General features: G+C 36.5%; 2 protein-coding genes across 3 annotated transcripts; both read right to left on the bottom strand.

The window, feature by feature from the left end:
* LOC109229144 (cytochrome c-type biogenesis ccda-like chloroplastic protein) lies at nucleotides 1,376-12,902 on the bottom strand. Of its 2 annotated transcripts, none has more exons than XM_019394477.1 (12): nucleotides 12,736-12,902; nucleotides 12,259-12,414; nucleotides 11,030-11,085; nucleotides 10,044-10,174; nucleotides 9,862-9,947; nucleotides 9,737-9,768; nucleotides 8,815-8,976; nucleotides 2,859-2,931; nucleotides 2,650-2,750; nucleotides 2,224-2,316; nucleotides 1,907-1,953; nucleotides 1,376-1,760 (listed from the first exon to the last, which is right to left on the bottom strand). In XM_019394477.1, the coding sequence occupies exons 1-12, from the start codon at nucleotides 12,794-12,796 to the stop codon at nucleotides 1,688-1,690; spliced, it is 1,071 nt and encodes a 356-aa protein (XP_019250022.1). In that variant the 5' UTR covers nucleotides 12,797-12,902; the 3' UTR covers nucleotides 1,376-1,687. The 2 variants fall into 2 exon arrangements, with proteins under 2 accessions (XP_019250022.1, XP_019250023.1); XM_019394478.1 differs by having other exon boundaries at nucleotides 11,030-11,082; nucleotides 12,736-12,859.
* LOC109229143 lies at nucleotides 13,289-16,106 on the bottom strand. Its single transcript, XM_019394476.1, has 3 exons — nucleotides 15,891-16,106; nucleotides 15,735-15,789; nucleotides 13,289-13,645 (listed from the first exon to the last, which is right to left on the bottom strand). Exons 1-3 carry the CDS (start codon nucleotides 15,973-15,975, stop codon nucleotides 13,489-13,491), a joined length of 297 nt encoding a protein of 98 aa, XP_019250021.1. The 5' UTR covers nucleotides 15,976-16,106; the 3' UTR covers nucleotides 13,289-13,488.

Genomic DNA, 22,591 nt, shown 5'->3' with positions numbered 1-22,591 from the left:
CCCCCATCGATGAATCAATAATGTTGAATCCTGTAGTTATCAATGAGATTCCTCCCTTATCTTCTTTGCTTATACAGATACGGAAGAATATATCAAAAATAATCCTGTAGTTATCAACGAGATTCCTCCCTTATCTTCTTTGCTTATACAAATACGGAAGAATATATCAAAGATGTAAGGTTGTTTTATATTATGCATCTTGAAATCTTTCTTAAGAACATTGTATAAACTTGGTCCTTTTGATTTTAGTTCTCATCATGTCTAAATCTAAAGTTGATTATATTTAGCTAATATTTATCTTCTGTCTCATTATCAATTGATTTTATCAAAGAGTTTAACACTTTTTGGTCAAACACTGTCCAAATTTGAATGTCATTTGATCAAATATGAAGATTTTTACTGTAGAATTGTATAATGATGAATGTCCAATAACAATTACATTATCCATGTAGCATTTATATTAGACTCTCAGAGTTTACAAAGTCAAACATTAAACAAATGAGAGAAAAAGCTTTCAAGTATAGCAAATAATGAGTTTTACCGTCATGTAGCTTTCAACTCCTTCAGAAAATAATGAGAACTGAACCAAAGTAGATGCAGCGATACTGTTAGTTCATAAGATTGCAGATCCCCCATTCTTCATTAAAGCATTTGCATTCAAAGCCATACTTGTTATGCACCCATGCCGGTGGATACCCAACTCTTTTTTCATTGTCCCTCCCATCAAATTATTACTTTTAATATATACTTGTTTTTTTTTAATTTATTTGTTTGTTTTTTTAACTTCTATTATTTTGGCTACCAAAGCTTAGCTGCTTGCGCACATGTCATCCTAATTTAGGTTAAATGCCAATCTTAAAGATGGTATACTTAACATAATAATAAATTGATAACACCTACAGTGGAAAAGCAATGTTGTTTTCCTAATATCTTTATAACAAAAAAAAATTCCCAACCAGATAAAGAACAAGAAAGAAAATGTACTACTCTTTATAAATGCTTTTTGTCATACTCATGTAAAATTCTTCAATAGAAGTCGGTTATGAAATTGAAGAGATAGGTAACTGCTCGGTAATTCACAACTTAAGAGCATGGGGGTAAGATGAGCTATAACTATATTGTCAAAATTCTCTTTTATTTATATTAGAAAATTGAACTACTTTCAAACCGCCTGAAATGATAGTAACTTCTAAACTTTTGGGTAAAGCCCACCAATCGCCCCTTTTGTCAATAATGGTTTTCTCCACTTGTTCCCTTGGTGGCTCGAACTCTTGGTTTGAAGTTGAGCGCTCTACACTCACCATGTTTTGTCGCATGGCATTTCATTCTAAAATTCATGCATAATTGTAAAGGAGACGCCTTATCAGAAGCCATGTGCATCAAATTTTCGCACAACGAATTAAATCTGAAATAAAGGTTCTATTGATCATACAACTTTATCTTTACACAAAAGCTATACGTTCTCATACATATATGATCCTATGTTTCTTAATTCTAACTGAACTGCATCCAATACGTATCAATCAACGTTTTCTACCTTCTACAACCTGTTGTAGGCGTGAAAGTTACAGATCCCATGTATACATCGTACCTTTGCTAGCGCATTCGTTTGAAACTTCGATCTATGTAACTCAATAGTGTTTTGCCCGAGCATTAGCAACTGTTGCTATTTGAATAGCTGATTAGCCTACATAGCCATTGTCACTGGAAAGAGCTTGTCGAGAAAGGTATAGACACCCCCACCTAATAGTAGCGCACCACTGCAAAATAAATGATTAAGCAGGCAAATATCTGGCTGAGTACTTGAAGAATGTGATTAAGATGGTATTAGAGAAGAAGTGACTGAAGTGGAAGATATTTAAGCTATCTCCGAATAACTGTGCCATTAATTTCACAAACAATTTACCTGACTGGATTGATCCATGCTGAGAACTTGCGGAATGAAAGTATACTCTGCAAATGACATGCAGTTGGTCAGTACTTAAATGGTGATAAAAGATTATAATGAACATATGCAAGCAGCAACTCAAGCAGGCAAGAGTAATCTTAAGAAACATGATAGAAGACAAGGAAGCAGGATGAGTGGCGTCGAAGTGGAGGAAGAATTCTTAAAACAATGTCCTCAAATGCAGAGCTCCATAATGTGGATGCTGCAACATGAGGTCCTTGGACCATCTAAAAGCTGCTCGCCACAATAACAATTATATGGACCATATGGAATACCTGCAATGCTCCAGCAAAAGAGGCAGCAAGAAGTAAGGGAGTAACGTAGCCAGTTGTGTATGTCAATAGCAAGCTGCCCCCAATAATTGGATCCTGTTATAGAAGATTATTAAGAAGCTAATTACATTCCTAATAACCAAAATAAATAACATGCAAAGACAGTGTGCAATTCTAATGGTCAACGCCAGGTGCTGAAGTATTTGATTCAAGGCATGCATTATAGAATACTTCTATATGAAAGAAATCCTGATGACATAACTCTAATTCTCTCAAAGATTAAGCAAAATGACCAAGATGGTGGTCATACGCTTGTGCTTTTTGTGTCACTTTTTTTGGAAGGCCCCTTTCCAAAGAAAGAAAGGAAGCAAACATAAGATAACCATCATTTCATCATCCTGAGAACCAAAATGTCAAAATTTGTAGTACCCGAGAAGTAGCAACATAGCCGAGCAAGGTTGCTAGTACTGGTGTACTGCATGGTGATGCAGCTAAGGCAAATGTAAGACCAGCCAAATAAGCTTGAACACCTAGACAATCAAATGTATAAAATGTCAAACTATAATATCTAGCTTACCGCAAGCATTACTGAGATTATGTCCAAACAAGAATGAAGGGTAAAAGTTATAGCCCATTACTTGAAGGAAAGCTAGCAGCTGCTGAGCGAGGATCAAAATTGTCGAAAAATGAGGGAAGTTGTACCTCTATTACCTGCAGCATTGATATAGAAGGAAGACTATAAGTAAATGCATATAAGCACGGAACCAAAAACGCAAACTGAAAACTAGAAAATAATGCTTCTTTTGTACCGTTTATATTTGCAATAGTTTTCATAAAGCTCGATGATAAATTCATTCAGTTATTGCTACTAGTTAGAGGTTGTGAGAAAGCACGGGAGAAAATATATTATTGATGTATTGACATATGTTACAATGAGCCCTATATATATACACACATAACATGTCCTACTCCTAATATATATTGGATTAGGGTTATTTATTTACTCCTATTTACATGACTATTCTAACACTCCCCCTCAAGCTGGTGCATATAAATCATATGTACCGAGCTTGTTACATATGTAGTTAATACGAGGACCAGTGAGGGACTTGGTGAAAATATCTGCAAGCTGATCATTCGACTTCACAAACTTTGTAGCAATATCTCCCGAGAGTATCTTTTCTCTAACAAAGTGACAGTCAATCTCAATGTGTTTAGTTCTCTCATGGAACACTGGATTTGACGCAATATGAAGAGCAGCTTGATTATCACACACAAGTCCCATCTGACTAATCTCACCAAATTTCAACTCCTTGAGCAACTGTTTGATCCAAATTAGCTCACATGTCGCCATAGCCATCGCTCGATATTCTGCTTCTGCACTAGACCGAGCAACCACATTCTGTTTCTTGCTCTTCCAGGACACCAAATTTCCTCCTACCAAGACACAATATCCAGACGTAGAACGTCTATCAGAAGGTGATCCTGCCCAATCAGCATCTGAGTATCCAACGATCTGCTCATGGCCTCGACCCTCAAACAATAAACCTTTGCCTGGAGCTGATTTTATATACCGAAGAATGCGAACAACTGCATCCCAATGACTATCACACGGAGAATCCATAAACTGACTCACAACACTCACAGAAAAGGAAATGTAAGGTCTTGTTACTGTAAGGTAATTTAATTTACCAACCAACCGTCTGTATCTTGCAGGATCGCTAAGAGGCTCCCCCTGTCCTGGCAGAAGTTTAGAATTCGGATCCATCGGAGTGTTAACAGGTCTACAACCTGTCATTCCTATCTCCTCAAGAATATCTAAGGCATACTTTCGTTGTGAGATCACAATACCTGAGCTAGACTGAGCGACCTCAATACCCAGAAAATACTTTAATTTTCCCAGATCCTTAGTCTGAAAGTGTTGAAAGAGATGTTGCTTCAATTTAGTAATACCATCCTGGTCATTGCCGGTAATAACAATGTCGTCAACATAGACCACCAGATAAATACAGAGACTCGAAGCAGAGTGCCGATAGAATACAGAGTGATCAGCTTCACTCCGAACCATGCCAAATTCCTGGATAACTGCGTTGAACTTACCAAACCAGGCTCGAGGAGACTGCTTTAGACCATAAAGTGACCGGCGCAAGTGACATACAAGGCCACGAGACTCCCCCTGAGCAACAAACCCAGGTGGTTGCTCCATATAAACTTCATCCTCAAGGTCACCGTGTAAAAAAGCATTCTTAATGTCCAGCTGATAGAAGGGCCAATGGCGAACAGCAGCCATGGATAGAAAAAGGCGGACTGATGCTATCTTAGCCACAGGAGAGAAGGTATCACTGTAATCGAGCCCAAATATCTGAGTATATCCTTTGGCAACAAGACGAGCCTTAAGACGATCAACCTTACCATCCGGACCAACCTTGACTGCATACACCCAACGACAACCAACAGTAGATTTACCTGAAGGAAGAGGGACGAGCTCCCAAGTACCACTCGTATGTAAAACAGACATCTCGTCAATCATAGCCTGTCGCCATCCTGGATGAGACAATGCTTCACCTGTAGTCTTAGGGATGGAAACAGAGGACAAAGAAGATAGAAAGGCATAATAGGGTGATGACAAACGATGATAACTCAAACCGACATAATGGGGATTAGGATTAAGGGTGGCCCGTATACCTTTCCGAAGTGCAATCGGTTGATTAAGAGGAGACAAGTCCGCAGTATTAGCAAGGTCAGGTGCAGGACGTGAATCAGCTGGACCTGATGCTGGGCGCGGACGACGATGATATGTCAAAAGTGGTGTTCCTGTGGCAGAGGAGCACTAGACTCCTCAACGGCTGGAATGGATAAGACTTCTATAGCGGAAGGTGAAGGAGGAGCTATAGGAGACTCGGGTAAGACTTCTGTGGCGGAAGGTGAAGGAGGAGCTATAGTAGACTCCTTAAAGGTCGGTATAGGTAAGACCTCAGATATATCAAGGGGGTCAGAAAGGTCAGAAGAGGTAAAGAAAGGTTTAGACTCAAAAAATGTGACGTCAGAGGACATAAAGTACCTACGAAGATCAAGTGAGTAACAACGATATCCCTTCTGAACGAGAATAACCAAGGAAGACACACTTGAGAGCACGAGGAGCTAACTTATCTTTCCCAGGGGCTAGGTTATGAATGAAACAAGTGCTCCCAAAAACACGAGGGGGAACAGAGTATACGGGTGATTGGGGAAACAATACTGCATACGGTATCTGATTCTGGATGGGAGAGGAAGGCATCCGATTAACTAAATAACAAGCTGTGAGAACTGCATCGCCCCAAAAACGCAGCGGAACATGAGATTCAATGAGAAGTGTGCGAGCAGTCTCAATGATGTGCCTATTCTTTCTCTCTGCAACCCCATTTTGATGAGGGGTATAAGGACAAGAAGTCTGATGAATAATTCCTTGAGAAGTCATAAACTGCTGAAATTGAGAGGATAAATATTCTAAGGCATTATCACGGCGAAAAGTGCGAATGGAAACACCAAATTGATTTTTAATTTCAGCACAAAAATTCTGGAATATAGAAAACAACTCAGAACGATCTTTCATTAAGAAAAGCCAAGTACATCTTGAATGATCATCAATAAAACTAACAAAATAACGAAATCCCAAGGTTGAACTGACTCTACTAGGACCCCATATATCAGAGTGAACTAAAGAAAAATAGACTCTGCGTGACTCTCAATACTACGAGGATAGGAGGCTCGGGTATGTTTCCCGAGCTGACATGACTCACACTCTAATGTGGATAAACTAGACAAACCAGGCACCATCTTCTGAAGCTTGGATAAGCTTGGATGTCCTAAACGTCTGTGAATTAGGTCCGGAGGATTTGTAACTAGACATGCCTTGGAGGATTTTAGGGAGTTAAGGTAGTAAAGCCCTTCTGATTCAAGTCCTGTTCCAATCGTCTGCCCTGTACTGCGGTCCTGCATAATAAAAGAATCATCAATAAAATATATACCACAATGGAGGGCACGAGTCAAACGACTAACAGATGCAAGATTAAAAGGACAGCCAGGAACATAGAGAACGGAATCTAGAGTGACAGAGGGTAGGGGATTCGCTTGTCCAACTCCTTTTGCTTTGGTTTGAGACCCATTGGCTAAAGTAACAGTGGGAAGAGACTGTGAATACGCAATATTTGACAAAAGTGATTTATTACCAGAGATATGATCAGAAGCGACTGAGTCCACAACCCATTGTCCAGGAGGACTAGACTGGGAAACACAAGCAAAAGAATTACCAGCAACAGAAGTATTAGTCTGAGCAACAGAAGCTACTTGTGGAGATGTCTGCTTACTTGCTCGATACTGAAGGAACTCATTATACTCCCCTTCAGATAAAGAAAATCCCTGGTTACCTGTAGTCTCAGTCTGAGCAACATAAGCATTTTTGGTTGGACGACCATGTAAAGATAGCATACATCACGAGTGTGTCCAAGTTTATGACAATAAGAGCACTTGGGTCTAGATCTTCCATAACGACCTCCTCCTCGTCTATTCTCCATAGTATGAGATGCCCGATTGTCCACTGATTGGGATACGAGGACAGATGAGTCAAGTGTCTGTGATGAGCTCACTGGGTGACTAGGTGCTGCAGCAAGGCGAAGTAATCGAGAGAATAATTCATCAACTGTGGGGACGGTTGGACTAGCCAAAATCTGGTCACGTACTGAATCAAGGTCATTAGGGAGTCCAGCGAGTGTAAGAACTAGAAACATCTTCTGTCGTTGCTCTTGTTGTTTTTCAATACTAGCAGAAACTGGCATCAATGTCTCAAATTCTTCCATGACTGCCTGAACTTGTCCCAAATACGTAGACATATCTAATTCCTGTTTCTTCAAGCTTGTCATTCGCGATATTACATCATAGAAACGAGATATGTCATTAGTGTATAGATTACGAGCCTTTTCCCAAACTAAATAACATGTCTGGAATGGACAGAACAAGGGCATCAACTTGGAATCAATAGATCGCCACAAGATACTACATAACTGAGTATCGACCTTCTCCCACTGTGTTTTGGCCTTTTCATCACCTTCGCTAGCCTTTTTTGTTAAATGATCTTGAACTCCTTGACCTTTACACCACAACTCGACAGATGAAGCCCAATCTAAGTAGTTTGAACCTCCCATTAAAGGTTCTGAGGTAATCATAACACCGGAACTGCCAGAACCCGGGTTTCTAGACCCGAAAGCATCGACTCCCAAAGACACGGTTGGATTATCACCAAATAACAAAAAGAATCAATTGAAAATTCTCTGAAACAGATGAAGAAAACACTGTGTTTGCCGGAAAAGTACTGTAGCTGCCGGAAAAATCAGTGTAGTCGCCGGAAAAACTCAAAGTGGTCGGAATTAAAAAATAAAAATATGGACAGGCTCGGAATTGCAGGGTGATCCAACTGTCCTGAAGGAGTGAAGCCGAAATCTGACAGGAAGGGGTCTCACGCGCCGGCGCGTGGGACAGACGCGCCGCCGGAAACAGTGCTCCGACAGGCGCGTGACGGCACGTGGGTGACTGTTTTTCGGTGATTTTTTCTGGGGTTTGGTCGGATCTCTCTTGGGAACCTTGTGGTGGTGTTGGATTTTGCACAACACTGTTAATTAGTGACTTTGACGCAATAAGTCACTTAGGTCACCGGAAAATTGCACGGTGACTGAGTTCTTTCTTCCCGGATATCGCTGGAATGACGCACAACGATAAATTTCTCACCGTAGCTCTGATACCATGTGAGAAAGCACGGGAGAAAATATATTATTGATGTATTGACATATGTTACAATGAGCCCTATATATATACACACATAACATGTCCTACTCCTAATATATATTGGATTAGGGTTATTTATTTACTCCTATTTACATGACTATTCTAACAGAGGTTAAAACATAAAACATGCTAATATAAAGCTCCCCCAAATTCTAGTGAATTGACTTGCCCTTTTGATTATGGAGGGAAGAGTATGAACATGTTAATTGCTGGCACGAAACTTAATTATGAACTTCAGTAGGAACATATACGTCATAAGGGTCAGAAAGATAGTCTCAAGACTAGGACTAATTCCAAACCAATCATTAATATGACTTGTACTTATATTCACATGTTTTGAGACTAAGAAACCTCTAAACAGTAAAAGCATAATTTTGGCTAAATCCAAAAACACAATTGTACTTAGATCTGATGGTTTTACCCACAATTTTCACTATCAAGGTACCAAAACTATCAGTCATCATTTTATTCAAACGTCATCACATATCACACTGTCTTTTCCCACACAAGTTCTCGTTACAATAAAGGTGATGTGGGAACATCTGGTATTGCAAAATACATCAACTTTGTTTTTAACTGATACTTATTTATGCAAGCAAAAATTATTAATATATTAAACGAATAAGCCCTAATACCTTAATAGGACAAAGCTCTGAAGATCGACAAAACACAGATGCAACCATGGTCTCAATAAAGATTAAAAACAATAGTACTCAACTGATACTTAAAATAAAAGGATACTACCACACTATTTAAACATTCAACATATGTAGTTACCTCTAACAGGTTTAAACCCATAACAATAGCTAAAAAGGAAGCAGCCACAGGCAGCCCTTGTCCTATTTGCCCATATGCCTTTCCAGCAAATGCAGCTGCAATGCCCAGCAGTGCTAGCGTAGTTGCCAATCCCAGGGCAAATGCAATTGAATCCCCAACAACCTGTCCAAGACGATAGCCTAAGTGAAAACAATGAAATTTGAACTAGCACTATGCCCTAGTTGGTTGTCAGGTGGAAAATGCAGAACCCTGCAAAGCTTTGTTCATAGAAACTGCAATTTCTACTTTCTATTACTCCTTTCACATTAAATATCGCACCTTTTGGTTGGATATGGAGTATAAGAATTAAGATATTAGTTTGATTTCTAGTAGATTGAAACTTAGTTTGATGGTGAAAACATCATGTCGAAGTTCAAACTTGATTAATATTTTTATGATTTTTTATCAGTAAAGTGTAACTTCTATGGATGACAGCCAGCAAAAAGCAATGATCTGAGAGAGTTACAACCAAAAGTAACGTGCCATTACTAAATTCTGTACTGAGCTAAGGAAGTCAACCATGGCATCAGAGTCCGTGAAATTTACAGTAGCCATGTTACGCCAAATACTAAGCAAATAAACAATAACGTTAAATTTGATTAGTTAAGAGAATTTGAAATCTAGAATCATGTCGAACTTTTTCTATAAGTCCCAAAGTGGAAATTGAGACAGATGATTATTGTAGAGAAAATCATACACATGCCGTCCATCAAGACATATAAGCCAAATAACATTCACCCCTTAAAGGATTTACATGTAAACCTGGAAAATATTTTCTATACGGTATGTAATTTACGTTCCTTCATTGCAAATAATGCACATCAAAAGTGGAAAGGACAAAGAACAAACAGTAAAAAGTTAGATATAAAATTAAGGTTCTTACCGCTACTCTGCTTTTCCCGGAGCCAAAAGCCCCTGGACCATTTTCAAAGAACATAAAATAGTATCAGAGAGGAGAGACCTTATGATGCATATTTAGAGAGCAAAGATTCAACTTCCAAGTCCTACCAATATAACCAAGGGTCAGAGGCAGCACACTGAGTGTACAAGGTGAAAGACTAGTTACAAGCCCTGCACCAAAAATAGTGGCCAAACTGCAAAGAGAAAAGTCTAAGAATCAGAAGTACTAAAACCTTTGTTAATACATTCTATCAGTACCAGACACAATATAAATGATACAAAATTTAGACCTGGTGAAACTAAGAGCAGTCAACTGGCCCTGAACAGCTTCATTAGCTTGTTGACCAGCAGAATACAGAAGGCCACCAAAAATATCTCCAACGCTTCCATCAGCTAAAGTATAGACAGCACTAGAAAAATCCTGAAGAAAATGACAGTCCCCTTAGCATATAATCCAGTGAAGATTTACCGGAGTGTTATGTGACAACACATTCCACTAGCAAATGAATACCAGCTTATATTGCAAAGAACCACAGAAAAATGTCCATCAAATTCAACTAGGCATAACAAAGATACAACTCAATTGGGCCCACAGTACAGAGTACAAGTGGCTTTATACATTTAGCTCGATCAGTGGGTCAAGCTGCAGTCCAAAGTTTATCTAGTTCATCAGTTCCCTCAAATTGTTGAGGTTTGAACAAGGGTCTCATATCTTATGTAACCAGGCATCTAAATTAATGTGTCATCATTAACACTGGTATATAAAAGATTAAAATTTCCACATGTATTGTTAAGTACAAATCTCCCATTAAGCCAGAAAATAGACATACAAAATGCTGCAGAAAGTACAACAAATTTAGCTTCTCGGAAAAAAAGAATCAGGAGAAAGTCTTCTATGAACTTCTTTACTCTAGATTGTTGATGTTATTTCAGTCACTGTTATTTTCATAAAAACAAGTAAACAGAACAGAGTACTAAGGAAAGAATCATTTCTTAAATTCAGACGAAATAGGTCAGGAAAAAAGACACGCATCCACATAATTAGTACATGGACTGTAAATTTGAGACTCGTGGGAACAGAAAAGAAGAAAGAAAAGGTAACATGGATCAAACAGATGTTGGATGGGTCATCTTATGTTATCATGTGCTACGATGGTTTTAAAGCCCAATAGCCCAGGGATATATGCAACAGAAAACACTCCCCCCTGGTTAGAAGAGACAACAGGCACCAAGTAACAAAGTAAGACACTTAAGGTTGACAAGGAAGAATCCTCACCATCATGTTCTCCATCGTCACAGCATCTGCAGCATGTGTTGTAACCAAATTTGCTGCTAAATGTGAAGACCGAAATAATTAATATTGTCTTGTTGCAAAGCATGAAGTAATATGAAAATATGCACAAGCCTTCACAAACAGAAAAGAAGAAGTCCAAACCATTGGAAAAGCCAATACGAAATGTAAGCTACAGTTACTCAATGATTTTAATACAGATGTCACAACTCAAGTCCACAAACATTCTGAAAAAAACACATGAAACAGCTCATATGATACATGATCAGTAAAGAAACAGAAATAATGATTCCCTCTACAGGGCTCAGCAAGTTACGGTGAAAAATCATCAGCAGTTCTGAGTAAAATCAGTATACTCAAGTGAGTCCAGCTTCCCTTAATGTCATTCAGATGCCCATGTAAGTGAGGGGATTTGATTTTGATGAAGAAAATCACTGGAACAAAATCACAGTATAAGAGTAATTTTATGCTACAACCTTTGACTTGGTCAGCCATTTATTACTCCACTGCCAAAGCAGTTCAGAACATGTTTTGGATTGAATGGATCCTGATTCCTCTTCAAAAGAATTGCCTTTGTTATCATGTTATGGTTTAGTGGGAGAAAACGAGCAGTGGGGCATTGAGCAATATGGCATGGTTTGCTCCCTTAGCACTTAGTGGAAAATTTAGAAGTTAAGGAAATGCAGGGTTTCTAGGGGATGAAGAAGTCTTGCCAAGACAATCTTTTAAGCTTCTGTTTAGAAATGATTGGTTGCTCGTTTTAATGAGCCATATTTTAGAGTAAGATTTTTTCTGCGTATATAGCTTCTATCTTTGGTTGCTCTTTGTGGTCACGGGCGGAGCTTGCTTGAATGAACGGAGTTCAATTGAATCCCCATCGTCAAAAATTTACACTGTGCAAATAGGGCAGAAACTAGCTTTTGGTTATAAATAAGCTGTTGAATCCCCTTATGTCAAGGGAAAGTTCTAATAAAGTGGCAAGGGGGTTCAAATCCCAGGTCTGACATTTTGGAATCCCCTTGTATAAATTTCTGGCTCCGCCAATGTTTATGCAGTCAAGTCTCAAATTGTGGACAACTGGACATGTTATTACTGCTGAGCACATCAACAGCATATATATGATTTTCCCTAGCAAATAAACTAGAATGCTAAAACAATATACCTCTCCCTAGTAAAAACTTTTCATGATTACCGAGATTGTCTAAGGAGAATACCTAAGACAGCACTGGTGAACATTGTGCATCTAATTGGAACACTGGTGCAAGCCTTTGATAAAGAAAAAACATCTTCACATAGATCCTTCGGTATTTCTTTGCTCGATGAGATGCTTCTGCTGAGCATTTTCCTTTGCTCCACATTGCAATGCGCACCTAGAAGAATGAACAGAGAAAAGTAGAATTCCGCAGTTTTAGATAACAATCTAATACAGAAATCACATGATTAAATAGAAAGTTTAATACAGTAAATAATCAGAAAGCAGACACTATATCCAATTGGACCAAAATACATGTGTCAAAACTTCTAACGAAGCACTAGAATTCAAATTTGTACCAAAAGAAACAAATAACTGAATTGGCCGAGCTATTGACCTCAAGAGTAATCAGATTAAAAAAATTTATAAAAAAAAAAGGAAGAAGAAAAAATTAAGGATACATAAGATAGCAGGCAAGGTTTGAAGAGGAATTACTTGCCCTGAATTCTTCGTGGAAGATGCTTCAAGCTTGAGATAGTGATAGCAAGCTGGAGCGCCATGAGAGAGAGGTAGAAGACTAGCAATGAGCTTGTTCTGTTGATTGAACCGTTGATATTTTTTCATTTTTCTCTCTAGTTCATTTAAAGAAAAATTACACATACCTCCTGTAAAGTTTCAACTTATTGTATACACTCCTTAAAGTTTCATATATTACACAGATCACTATCCTTTCATATCTTGTTAAAGTCTACAACTATGTATAAGACAACTTTGGAGTCTGTTCTTGCGTGTTAAACTTATTTGAAAAATTGTTCAAATTTGTCCATGTATTATTTGAAATCGCTCACTTTTGCTCCAACTAGAAATTGGTTGACTTCATGTATCCAAATTTTTCGATAGAAAGGATCCAAATTTAGCCTTAAACTTTTATTATTGTTTAGAGTTACCCTTGTATTGGAACTTTTCCTAACGATTTACAATTCATTCCTCTATTATAAAATATTTGCCTTAACAAGTTAATATATTATTGGATCAAGCACATGCTACACATGTTAGTTTCCAATGATATGACATTTCATTCAATTCTAGTAGTATTTGCACGCTATCGTTGTTTAACTCGAAAATGCAAAAACATTGACAAGCTTAGGCTAAAGAACACTATATAACTTTTACATTGACAAGCCCTTAGAGTGAACATTAATAAACAAAATCATCACTCTTCCATAACTAATCAGACAAAAGAATCATCCATTCATTCATATAATTTTTTGGCATGTTGAGTTCTCTCAATCTTGCTTTCGTTCCTCGTGACTTTTTCCTCCAATTTCTCATTTTTTGAAATAGCCTTGGCAATGGCCTTCATTTGACGTACATTCTTTGACCTTTTCATCTGTACTCCCTTCATCTTTCTGCAATAACAAATATATGACGTGAGCGAAAAGTGAGGAATTCCAAGTGTAAATATGTCTGCACCCTAGATACACACATGCAGGCAGTGACAGAGGCAGGATTTCCGCTAAGGGGGTTCAAAAAAGAAAAGAAAAGATTAAAAAATTAAAAGAGATTGTAGCTAGTGGGAATTGGGTTCATAACCAAAGGTTTTGAACCCCTCATAACCAAAGGTTTTGAACCCTAGTGTCAAGGGGATTCAAAATATAATATAAAGAGGTAAAAAACAGATTTTGCCTTGTAAGTGTAATTTTTCGGCGAAGGGGGTTCGGGTGAACCCCCTTCCACCCCCCTAAATCCGCCTCTGCATTCAAGAAGCTTTAATTGTCACTTCTTATTTAGCTTTCGCTTCATATTATTGACAAAAAGAGGTGTTAACCTCATGAACTTCTTAACTTCTCCATCAACTCCTTGCGCTTCTTTTTGCAGCCCCTAAATAACAAGACTAGAATGCTTCATATGTTCTGTCATCAGAAAACCTGGTTTGAGGCAATGGACGGTTAGGGGTCACTTCAGACATTGGAGCTAGACCCGCATGGATACCAAGGGAGAAAGTTAGAGACTTAGAGTTGTCAGCTTCTAATACACGGCGTGAATCAGACGTTATGTAATAGCAAGTAGTATGGTGTACGTGTAGACACAAGTGAACGGTGTCCAACCACTGACTTCTAAGGTGCAGAAGCATCCTAGGATAGATGCCTTTTCCATTTACCACGTTACCTACACAGACAGGCCTAATGCAGTGTATGCATAAATAGAAACTAAAGAAAAATCACCAACTGACCGGCACACCTATAAACTATCTACCGGTTGCACTACTCAGTCAATTGGGTCAATTAGCATTTATTCACCGCCTTAAACCAAAATTAACCCACTACTATTCGCACATATATACAGCTTCAACACCGGTACCACTAAACCCCTGGTAGCCTTAACAGCAAATCCAATCAGCAAAACTCGAACACCACCTTACAACAACAAAAGGAAGGGAAAAAGAACACCAAAAAAATGTTTCTCAGAGAGATCAACATTAAGATCCTGATGACGAAGATATCTGCAGCTTATCTCCTAACAAAGTGAGCCCTTCCTACAAAGCTATGTAAATTATCACCTCCAATTAAATCAAGGATCATTGCCGAAAGAGCCACAATAGAGTCGAAGATCTTTTCCTTTTTATCCTTTCCCATGCTCATGAATTAAGATAATCTTGTCTCATAGCAAGTCAATAGAGCCATCCAAGAGCAATGACAGTCCCAATGGATAACTATCAAGGAATAACTGGGTATTGACATTTGGTACAGGTAGAAAAGAAGCATCCTAAAAACTATAAGGAGTGGCAATGACATCTGACTGCATACGTTGCTCTCCAAAAAGGTTGGTACAAGCATATGCATAGTGATGGGAGAACTTAAGTAGACTAGTTTGCATAATGCGATCTTATCCTATTAGTAATTCCTAGGAAGCACGCCAAGCTACTTCTTAAGATAATAGTATATCAGTCTTTCAAAAATTAATATGATAACAAGGGATACTGATTATAAAATATACTAGGTATTTCGGAGTCAATTCTTATGATCATACAACATAATGAAACAATGAGTAGCGCATAATCTAAGTAAAATTGCCAGCGAACAAACCCTGTTCCCAAAAAATTGCTAGTGAACAAGCATACTATTGAAATATGTTTCAACACATTACAACGTGCTTCTACACGCATGTTCATCAGATAGGAATTAGCTCATAAGGCTTCTATTTACATTTGAAAGTCAATGTTTATCAATTTTTCTGTTTACAGATAAGTGATATGTTACATCAAAAGAGGGATAGAATTCCTAAAGAATATAAAGCACTAAAGCAGCCAACTTAGCTAGATAAAAACTATTCTTTTCCCCAAACTGTCTCAAGAATAGTTCAGAATTTTATTATACATGAGAGTGTAATTACTGGAGTATGTACAAAGCACACCTTAACTCAATTTTTCTAGAGAGCACCAAGTTTGATTGCTAATCATTAAGTATTTATAACACAAATTGAACATAAACAACTGACCTATGTGATCCACCTATATGTGGTTTTGGAGCTGCTGACTCTGAAGTATCCATTTCTGAAATTAAGCAGTAGACATACAATGACTCAACAGGAATTACGGAAATTTTTGTAAGAGAATGATAAAGAAGACAGTGAAAAATTACATTAGTTAATTACCTTGGGGACCCGTGACCGTCTTGTCAGAGGAGATATCCATAGCCGCACGACCATTTTTCTTATTCTTGTTTCTGTTCTTCGCCATAGCTATGCGAACAGGGAGACCTAAGGATTTCTTCAACAGTTGTAATTGCAACGAAAGGGTTTAGGGTTCCGCAAATCGAAATAGTCTGGCTTGTCTTGTCGGATTGCCTGATGGGCCAGGAGGCTGCTCACTAGCTGGAGCTAGTCTAGTAAGATAATTTTGGAGCCCATTAGGATGTAAAATTTTGAAGAATTAACCCAAATAGCCACCCACTCAAGTCTCAACCGCTTAAATTAAAAACAGTCGGTGGAGGTATAATATATGTATAATTTATGTATTATTTATATATATATTATTAAAAAAGCATGAATACAATATCGATTTACAAAAATAACCTTATAATATTAAGCATAATAACTCATAATAAAATGACATAACCGGAATTCTAGATATTAGTCTTATAATTTTATTAGTTTTAGGACATAATACTACACATTAGAAATCCTACATGATTACCTTTAGGAATCCTATTAGTATAATTACTTTCGGGCGATCTAATTCATATAAAATGACAAGTAAATATCTTTAGTCATGTAATCCTATTACTTTTAGGATATACTTCTTAAAAATTCCTGTTACTAATTTAATTCGAAAACGTATTATTATATCCTATTACTAATTTAAATTGAGTATGTATTGTATTTTTCAAATCTATTTAGAAAAAGCAGAGCCTATTTTATTATAAAAGCATAAATACAATATTAATATACCAAAATAGCCCTAAAATATTAGGCGGAAGGACTAATAGAGAAAGACATAACTGCAAGAACCTATTTTTTGGACTACAATACCTTCTTTGATAATTTTATAATATTTAAGATTTTAGAATTAATGAAATTTCATCTATTAAATTCTTATTAAAAATATGTAGGAAGATTTAATAAAATTAATTTCATAAGAATCCTCTGTATTGGCAATACACTACCACTCCATAATGTCCAATACCAAAAAAAGATAAAAGTAATATTAAATGGACTGCATAAGAGTTGTTTGAGAAAGAAAATACCCCTACGATAATATCTTTGAATTATTTTCCTATTCAAATAATATTTTTTTTATCAATTTTTCGTGTAAAATATTGAAAAATACCCAATTATTCAACAACAACTAAGAAAATATTTAAGAATATAAATATGTGAGAAAGAAAAAAATATGGTTGGTAAGAGTCAATACCACTAATGATTCTACAAATATAAAGATCTAAAAGTGAAATGTCATATCAATCTTTTACTCTTTGTAAATATAATTTATAGTGGAGAAAATTATAACTAAGACTAAGAGATGAACTAATATTAAGATCTGAATCAACGTAGAATAAATTATTTTTTTATGTTAAAACCAAATAATTAAATTTTTTAATTAATTATTTAGCAAGAGAATCCAATTCAATTATTTTTTAAATTCATCATTTGAGTAAAATTCTTATTCAAATTTAAAATAAAACTTGGGATACGTAAAGTTATTCCATGAAAAGGGCGGTAGAACACAAAATAAAAATGTTAGTATATTATTAAGAATCAAAACGATATGCAAGTGACTAAGGAAGCACAATCAAAGCTAAATCCTAATCAAGAACAATCTTTCAACACTATATTATAAAGAGTCGCATCTGGTATAACGGAATTATTCTTTGTAGATGCCTCTGGCGGAATCGAAATAATATTTTTATGTCAAGCAGCAAAATTGATAATAGGGATGAAGTACTTATGGCAAAGTGTCAAACGATCGAAACAATTGCACAGAATTCTTATTAATGAACTGTTTGGTGGAACATTAATGGTTTGGGAGGTGATTTCTATCAAGTACTACTAGTAGTTCCGACAAAAGTAGAGACTATAAAAACTATTTTGCCAAAGTTATACTTCTGGCCTCAAACGAAAAAGATTCAACTGACAAGAAATATAAAGTAAAAACAGATCTAGTATTATGTTTTCTTGCTTCGTGTCAAAAACGAAGACGAGCATCCAATAAAAGATGATTTGATTTTTCCTGAACACTTGGTTATCAATCCCAATCGTAATAGCAGTGCATTTAATAAGAGAAATATTTCTATCATTAGATTAAAACGCAATTTGTGCAAATCGCATGATAGAATTAAAAAGATATCTTAGCTAGTAAAAATGAATATGTTGATTAACTAAATAAAAGATTGATTGCAAGATTTTATAATAAAAATAAAATATTTTTCAATTTTTGACTCAGTAGAAAATGATACCAATAATTACTACCAAGAAGAATACTTAAATACTTTAATACCAAATGGCCTTCTACCATACATGTTTGTTGTCGAGTATATTATTTCTTATGTACTATAGTGTCACAATATATATATATATATATATATATATATATAGACTAAGTTAAAATCGATCTTACATTGTGTATAGATTAATTTTAGAAAAAAATATGTCTGTCATTAGTTGTGCGAGACCTCTTTTTTGTCTCACAACTGTGTGGGTCCCAGAATTTTGTGGATCCAGATGTGTAAGATATGGGTCCACAAATATGTGAGATAAAAAGAGGTCTCAGACAACTAACGTCAGCTGTGTGCGGCACAAAATAAAATTGGGAGAAATTAAAAAATAGCCAGATTTACCACTGGTCGTTGAAAAATAGCCAAGTTTCAAAAGTCATCGAAATTTAGCCACTTTAAATCTGAGCGAAAACACTGTTCAAAATTCGGAAAAATACGCCCGCAAATTTTACGGGAGTTCCAGCATAAGTATGCTTGAACTCCCGTAAATTTTACGGGAGTTCCAGGATAACTATGCTGGAACTCCCGCAAATTTTACGGGAGTTCAAGCATAATTATGCTGGAACTCCCGCAATTTACGAGAGTTCCAGCAAGTATAATTGTCCAGTATAATATACTGGAGTTTGGAGCACTGGTGCTCCAGTCTCCCGCAAATTTTACAGGAGTTAGCAAAGTATACCGGTCCAGCATAATATGCTGGGGTTCGTACACAAATGCACCAGAACTCCTGTATATTATACTGGACCGGTCCCTGTTGCAGCAAAATAGTGGCTATTTTTTATTGACTTGATAAACGCTGGCTATTTTTCATTGACCAGTGTAAAAACTGGCTATACCATGATATTTTAACAATAAAATTACTCCCAAACACCCTCTAAAGAAGAGAATAATTCGTAGTTGTGGCATAGGGTATGAAAGTGCACTTCTCTTTTGGGTTTTCAAAAAAAAAAAAAAATATATATATATATATATATATATATATATATATATATATATATATATATAACAACTGTTATTAATTGTATTACTTTAAGTAGATTTTGTTTTAACAACAATTACCTCTGGACTTCTATCTTTGCTAATTGCTTAAAGTTATGTCTATTCAAGTGCGAATAATGTATGCACATCAGTATATGTTTATTTGTCGAATCATGTACAAGTTCCTCATCAAATATTTTTATTTTGTCATTTCAGCTTAGTGATGTGCATGGTGAACCTACTTCACTTATGGATGTACGAGGATTGATGGCAGCAGTATGAATAACCAAGCAAATATGTACTTTTTCATATTATTTATTGTGGAACCACTTTATATAAATTTTGATATGTTTGAATTATACTACATGAATTTGTTGTCACGATTCGAATCTTCCACCGTCGGGACTGTGATGGCACCTAACATTGTACTCGCTAGGCAAGCCAACTTTATAGAATATTCCACCTTTTTCCTTTATCTTTTAATAATTAAAACTAACCAAAGTAAATCAGCGGTAAATGCGGAAGAACACAGTTTAAAGGATTATCTTTATGCTAATAACGAAAACCGAAATAAATTCCAACCAGAAACTGCTGTCACAACTCACGAACAGTCTATGAATACTACAATCATTGGTTTGAAAGAAAAATATACATATGTCTCGGAGAAAAGTAAAACAGAATGCAGAAGATATAAGGGGACGCCAGGGCCTGCAGACGCCTGCAGGACTACCTTGGGTCTCCTGAATGCAGTGATAGCAACCAACCTCTCGATCAGCCACTAGCTCTGAAATCTGCACAAAAAGTGTAGAGTGCAGTATCAGTACAACCGACCCCATGTACTAGTAAGTGCCGAGCCTAACTTCGACGAAGTAGTGACGAGGCTACGGCGGGGCATAGCAATATATATATATATATATATATATATNATTTTGTTGACTGAGTTAGGGCGAGGGCCTATATTGTGAGGATACTTTTGGATCGGGCTGCATGCCGTAGCAATATATATATATATATATATATATATATATATATATAACATGCAACAGTTTATATTAAACAGAAAGGAAGTACAGAATAAAACATAACCGGAACTTGCATTAAATAAATACGGAACCCAGTCATTCTACTAGTATTCAGCTATAACCAATCCTTAAGGGTGTTTCAACATCACAGTAATGAACCTCAACAGAAATGAATACATAACAACCAATAACAGTATCAATATTCACCCTTATTGCTCCTTGTTGCGGCGTGCAACCCGATCCCACCAGTCCACCTTTATTACTCCTCAATATATCACCTTATTCCTCCTGTTGCGGCGCGCAACCCGATCCCGCCTGTCCACCCTTTGTTGGCCCAAGTTCAGGTAAAATTTTGAAGAATGACAAATGAACTCAGTCATGGACCAGGTCCATCATGTGAGGCACAATATTTATCAACCTATACATGTGAGATGCACGTGAAGGAGATAAGTCTCAGTGATCAAGCAGCAATATCTCCTGAACTGATCGAAAAGGTTGCATATTGGATAAGGAGTGAAAGTCTCCTTATGAGAAGAGAACTCAATCCGGATAAAGGATAGGGTTGGAGTTTGTGTTGTTCAAGGACTCAACTTCGATGGAAGATCAGCAATTAAGTCTTAATCAAACTCTAATACTAACTCATTAAATAACAGTGATTGTTCTCTTTTACAGGTATGCACAAATGCAGAAGTTAAAGTAAATTGAGAGCAAAAGAGCGAGGCAATTTTGCAAGCAATTTATGTGAGATTCAAGTGTGCATTCCTGAAGCTACTTAGACAAGATAGAAGAACCAATTCCATTGTGTCTTTCTTTTATTATAGTTCAATTGTAGTAGGTGATTTAAATTTGTACCTTTCAGCTTTTATAGAAGCACTTGTATTAGGTACTTTGAGTATTCAAGTTAGAGTTAACTTGAAGTTGTCGCAACAGCTGAGGCTATGTGCCACAACGGGATTAGAGTTTAATCCTTAGGTTTACAAGAGTTTTGTAAATGTTGTTTTGGCTCAGTAATTTTAGTGGAAGTTTGGGAAAATCCTACTGAGTAGTAGGTCGTGGTTTTTTCACCTTTTGAGCCAGGTGTTTTCCACGTAAAAATCTCTGTGTTCTTTATTTTATGTACCTTTAATTCCGCAAACAGTAGTAGACAGTATACCTAGAAGAACCAGGTTCTTCTAGAGTGAAAATTGGGTACCACACAAATCACCCCCTCTTGTGTGGTATTAATGTTTAGAACATCAGTTAATATCCATTGTTTCAGCAGTTCTTTAAATTTGTTTGTGTTTTGTTTAGAATGAAGGTTGTGGTTTCTGGAAATGGCAAGATGAAGAATTCTCTGATGCTGCATTAATTGCAATTAACAATGTACGATTAGAAGCTGCAAATCGAGATATTAAAATGTTGAATATAAATATGGAAGTTCTTAAAGTTGATAGAGATGGCTCGAAAGAAAGGGTCAAAGTATTAGAGGCAATGAAGAATTCTGAAGTTAAAAAAGTTATGAAATTGGAAGACAAGTGTTGAAGATGAAGATGTTCATCATAATTTTTAGTGCCCTAATGGTTGGATTTGCTTCCTCGTTTATGAAGTGAATTACTTTGTACAATCTTGTAACATTAATGTTTTCATTTAGTACCAATGGCAACTGTTAGTGAACTAATTTTTTTTGCTAAAGTAATGTTTGTAATGTATGGATTCCAGTCGTTTATCATTTCAAATGACTATTAGTAGTGCAATCTTTCCCGTAGAATGTCTTATGTTAGTAACATATGTGATGTTGGTTCCAATAGAATTTGTAGTAGAATGTGTCATCTTTCTAGTAGAATTTGTATTTTTCCAGTAGAATTTATCGGAGCAGGCTGCAGTTAATCTATGTACATTACCAACTGATCAAAGAAAAAAGTCACAACTGATTAAAAAGGGCTAATTAACTGCATAATTTACCAACTGATTGCACACTAATTAACTGCCGTAATTACAAACTGATAACAAACTAATTAAGAGAAACAACAACATAAATTACCAAGTGATAAAACACCTTTAAGCAAACAAATAGTAGCAGCTTACCAAGTCAGAAGTTTGACATTTACATCAAATTAGAATAGTGGATGCTATACTATAACTGCAAAAATCTACACAACTAAGTCATAACATGACATCCACCTATAAATTCACACATCCAAAAAATTACCAAGTACTGTCATACTGCAGTAATTACATGCCAATTTAAACCAACACAAACCAAAAGAAAGTGACATGGGACATATTGTCAGATCCCCTTTCTTGGTATCAATTTCAGGACTTTCTGTCTATGTTGCTTCTCTAACTGACCTCCAGTCATTGCAACCTTTTCCTTCCATGTCAA

Source organism: Nicotiana attenuata, chromosome 7 (genome assembly GCF_001879085.1).
Source record: "Nicotiana attenuata strain UT chromosome 7, NIATTr2, whole genome shotgun sequence".
Lineage (NCBI taxonomy): Eukaryota > Viridiplantae > Streptophyta > Magnoliopsida > Solanales > Solanaceae > Nicotiana > Nicotiana attenuata.
This window is presented reverse-complemented; position numbering and strand designations above follow the sequence as displayed.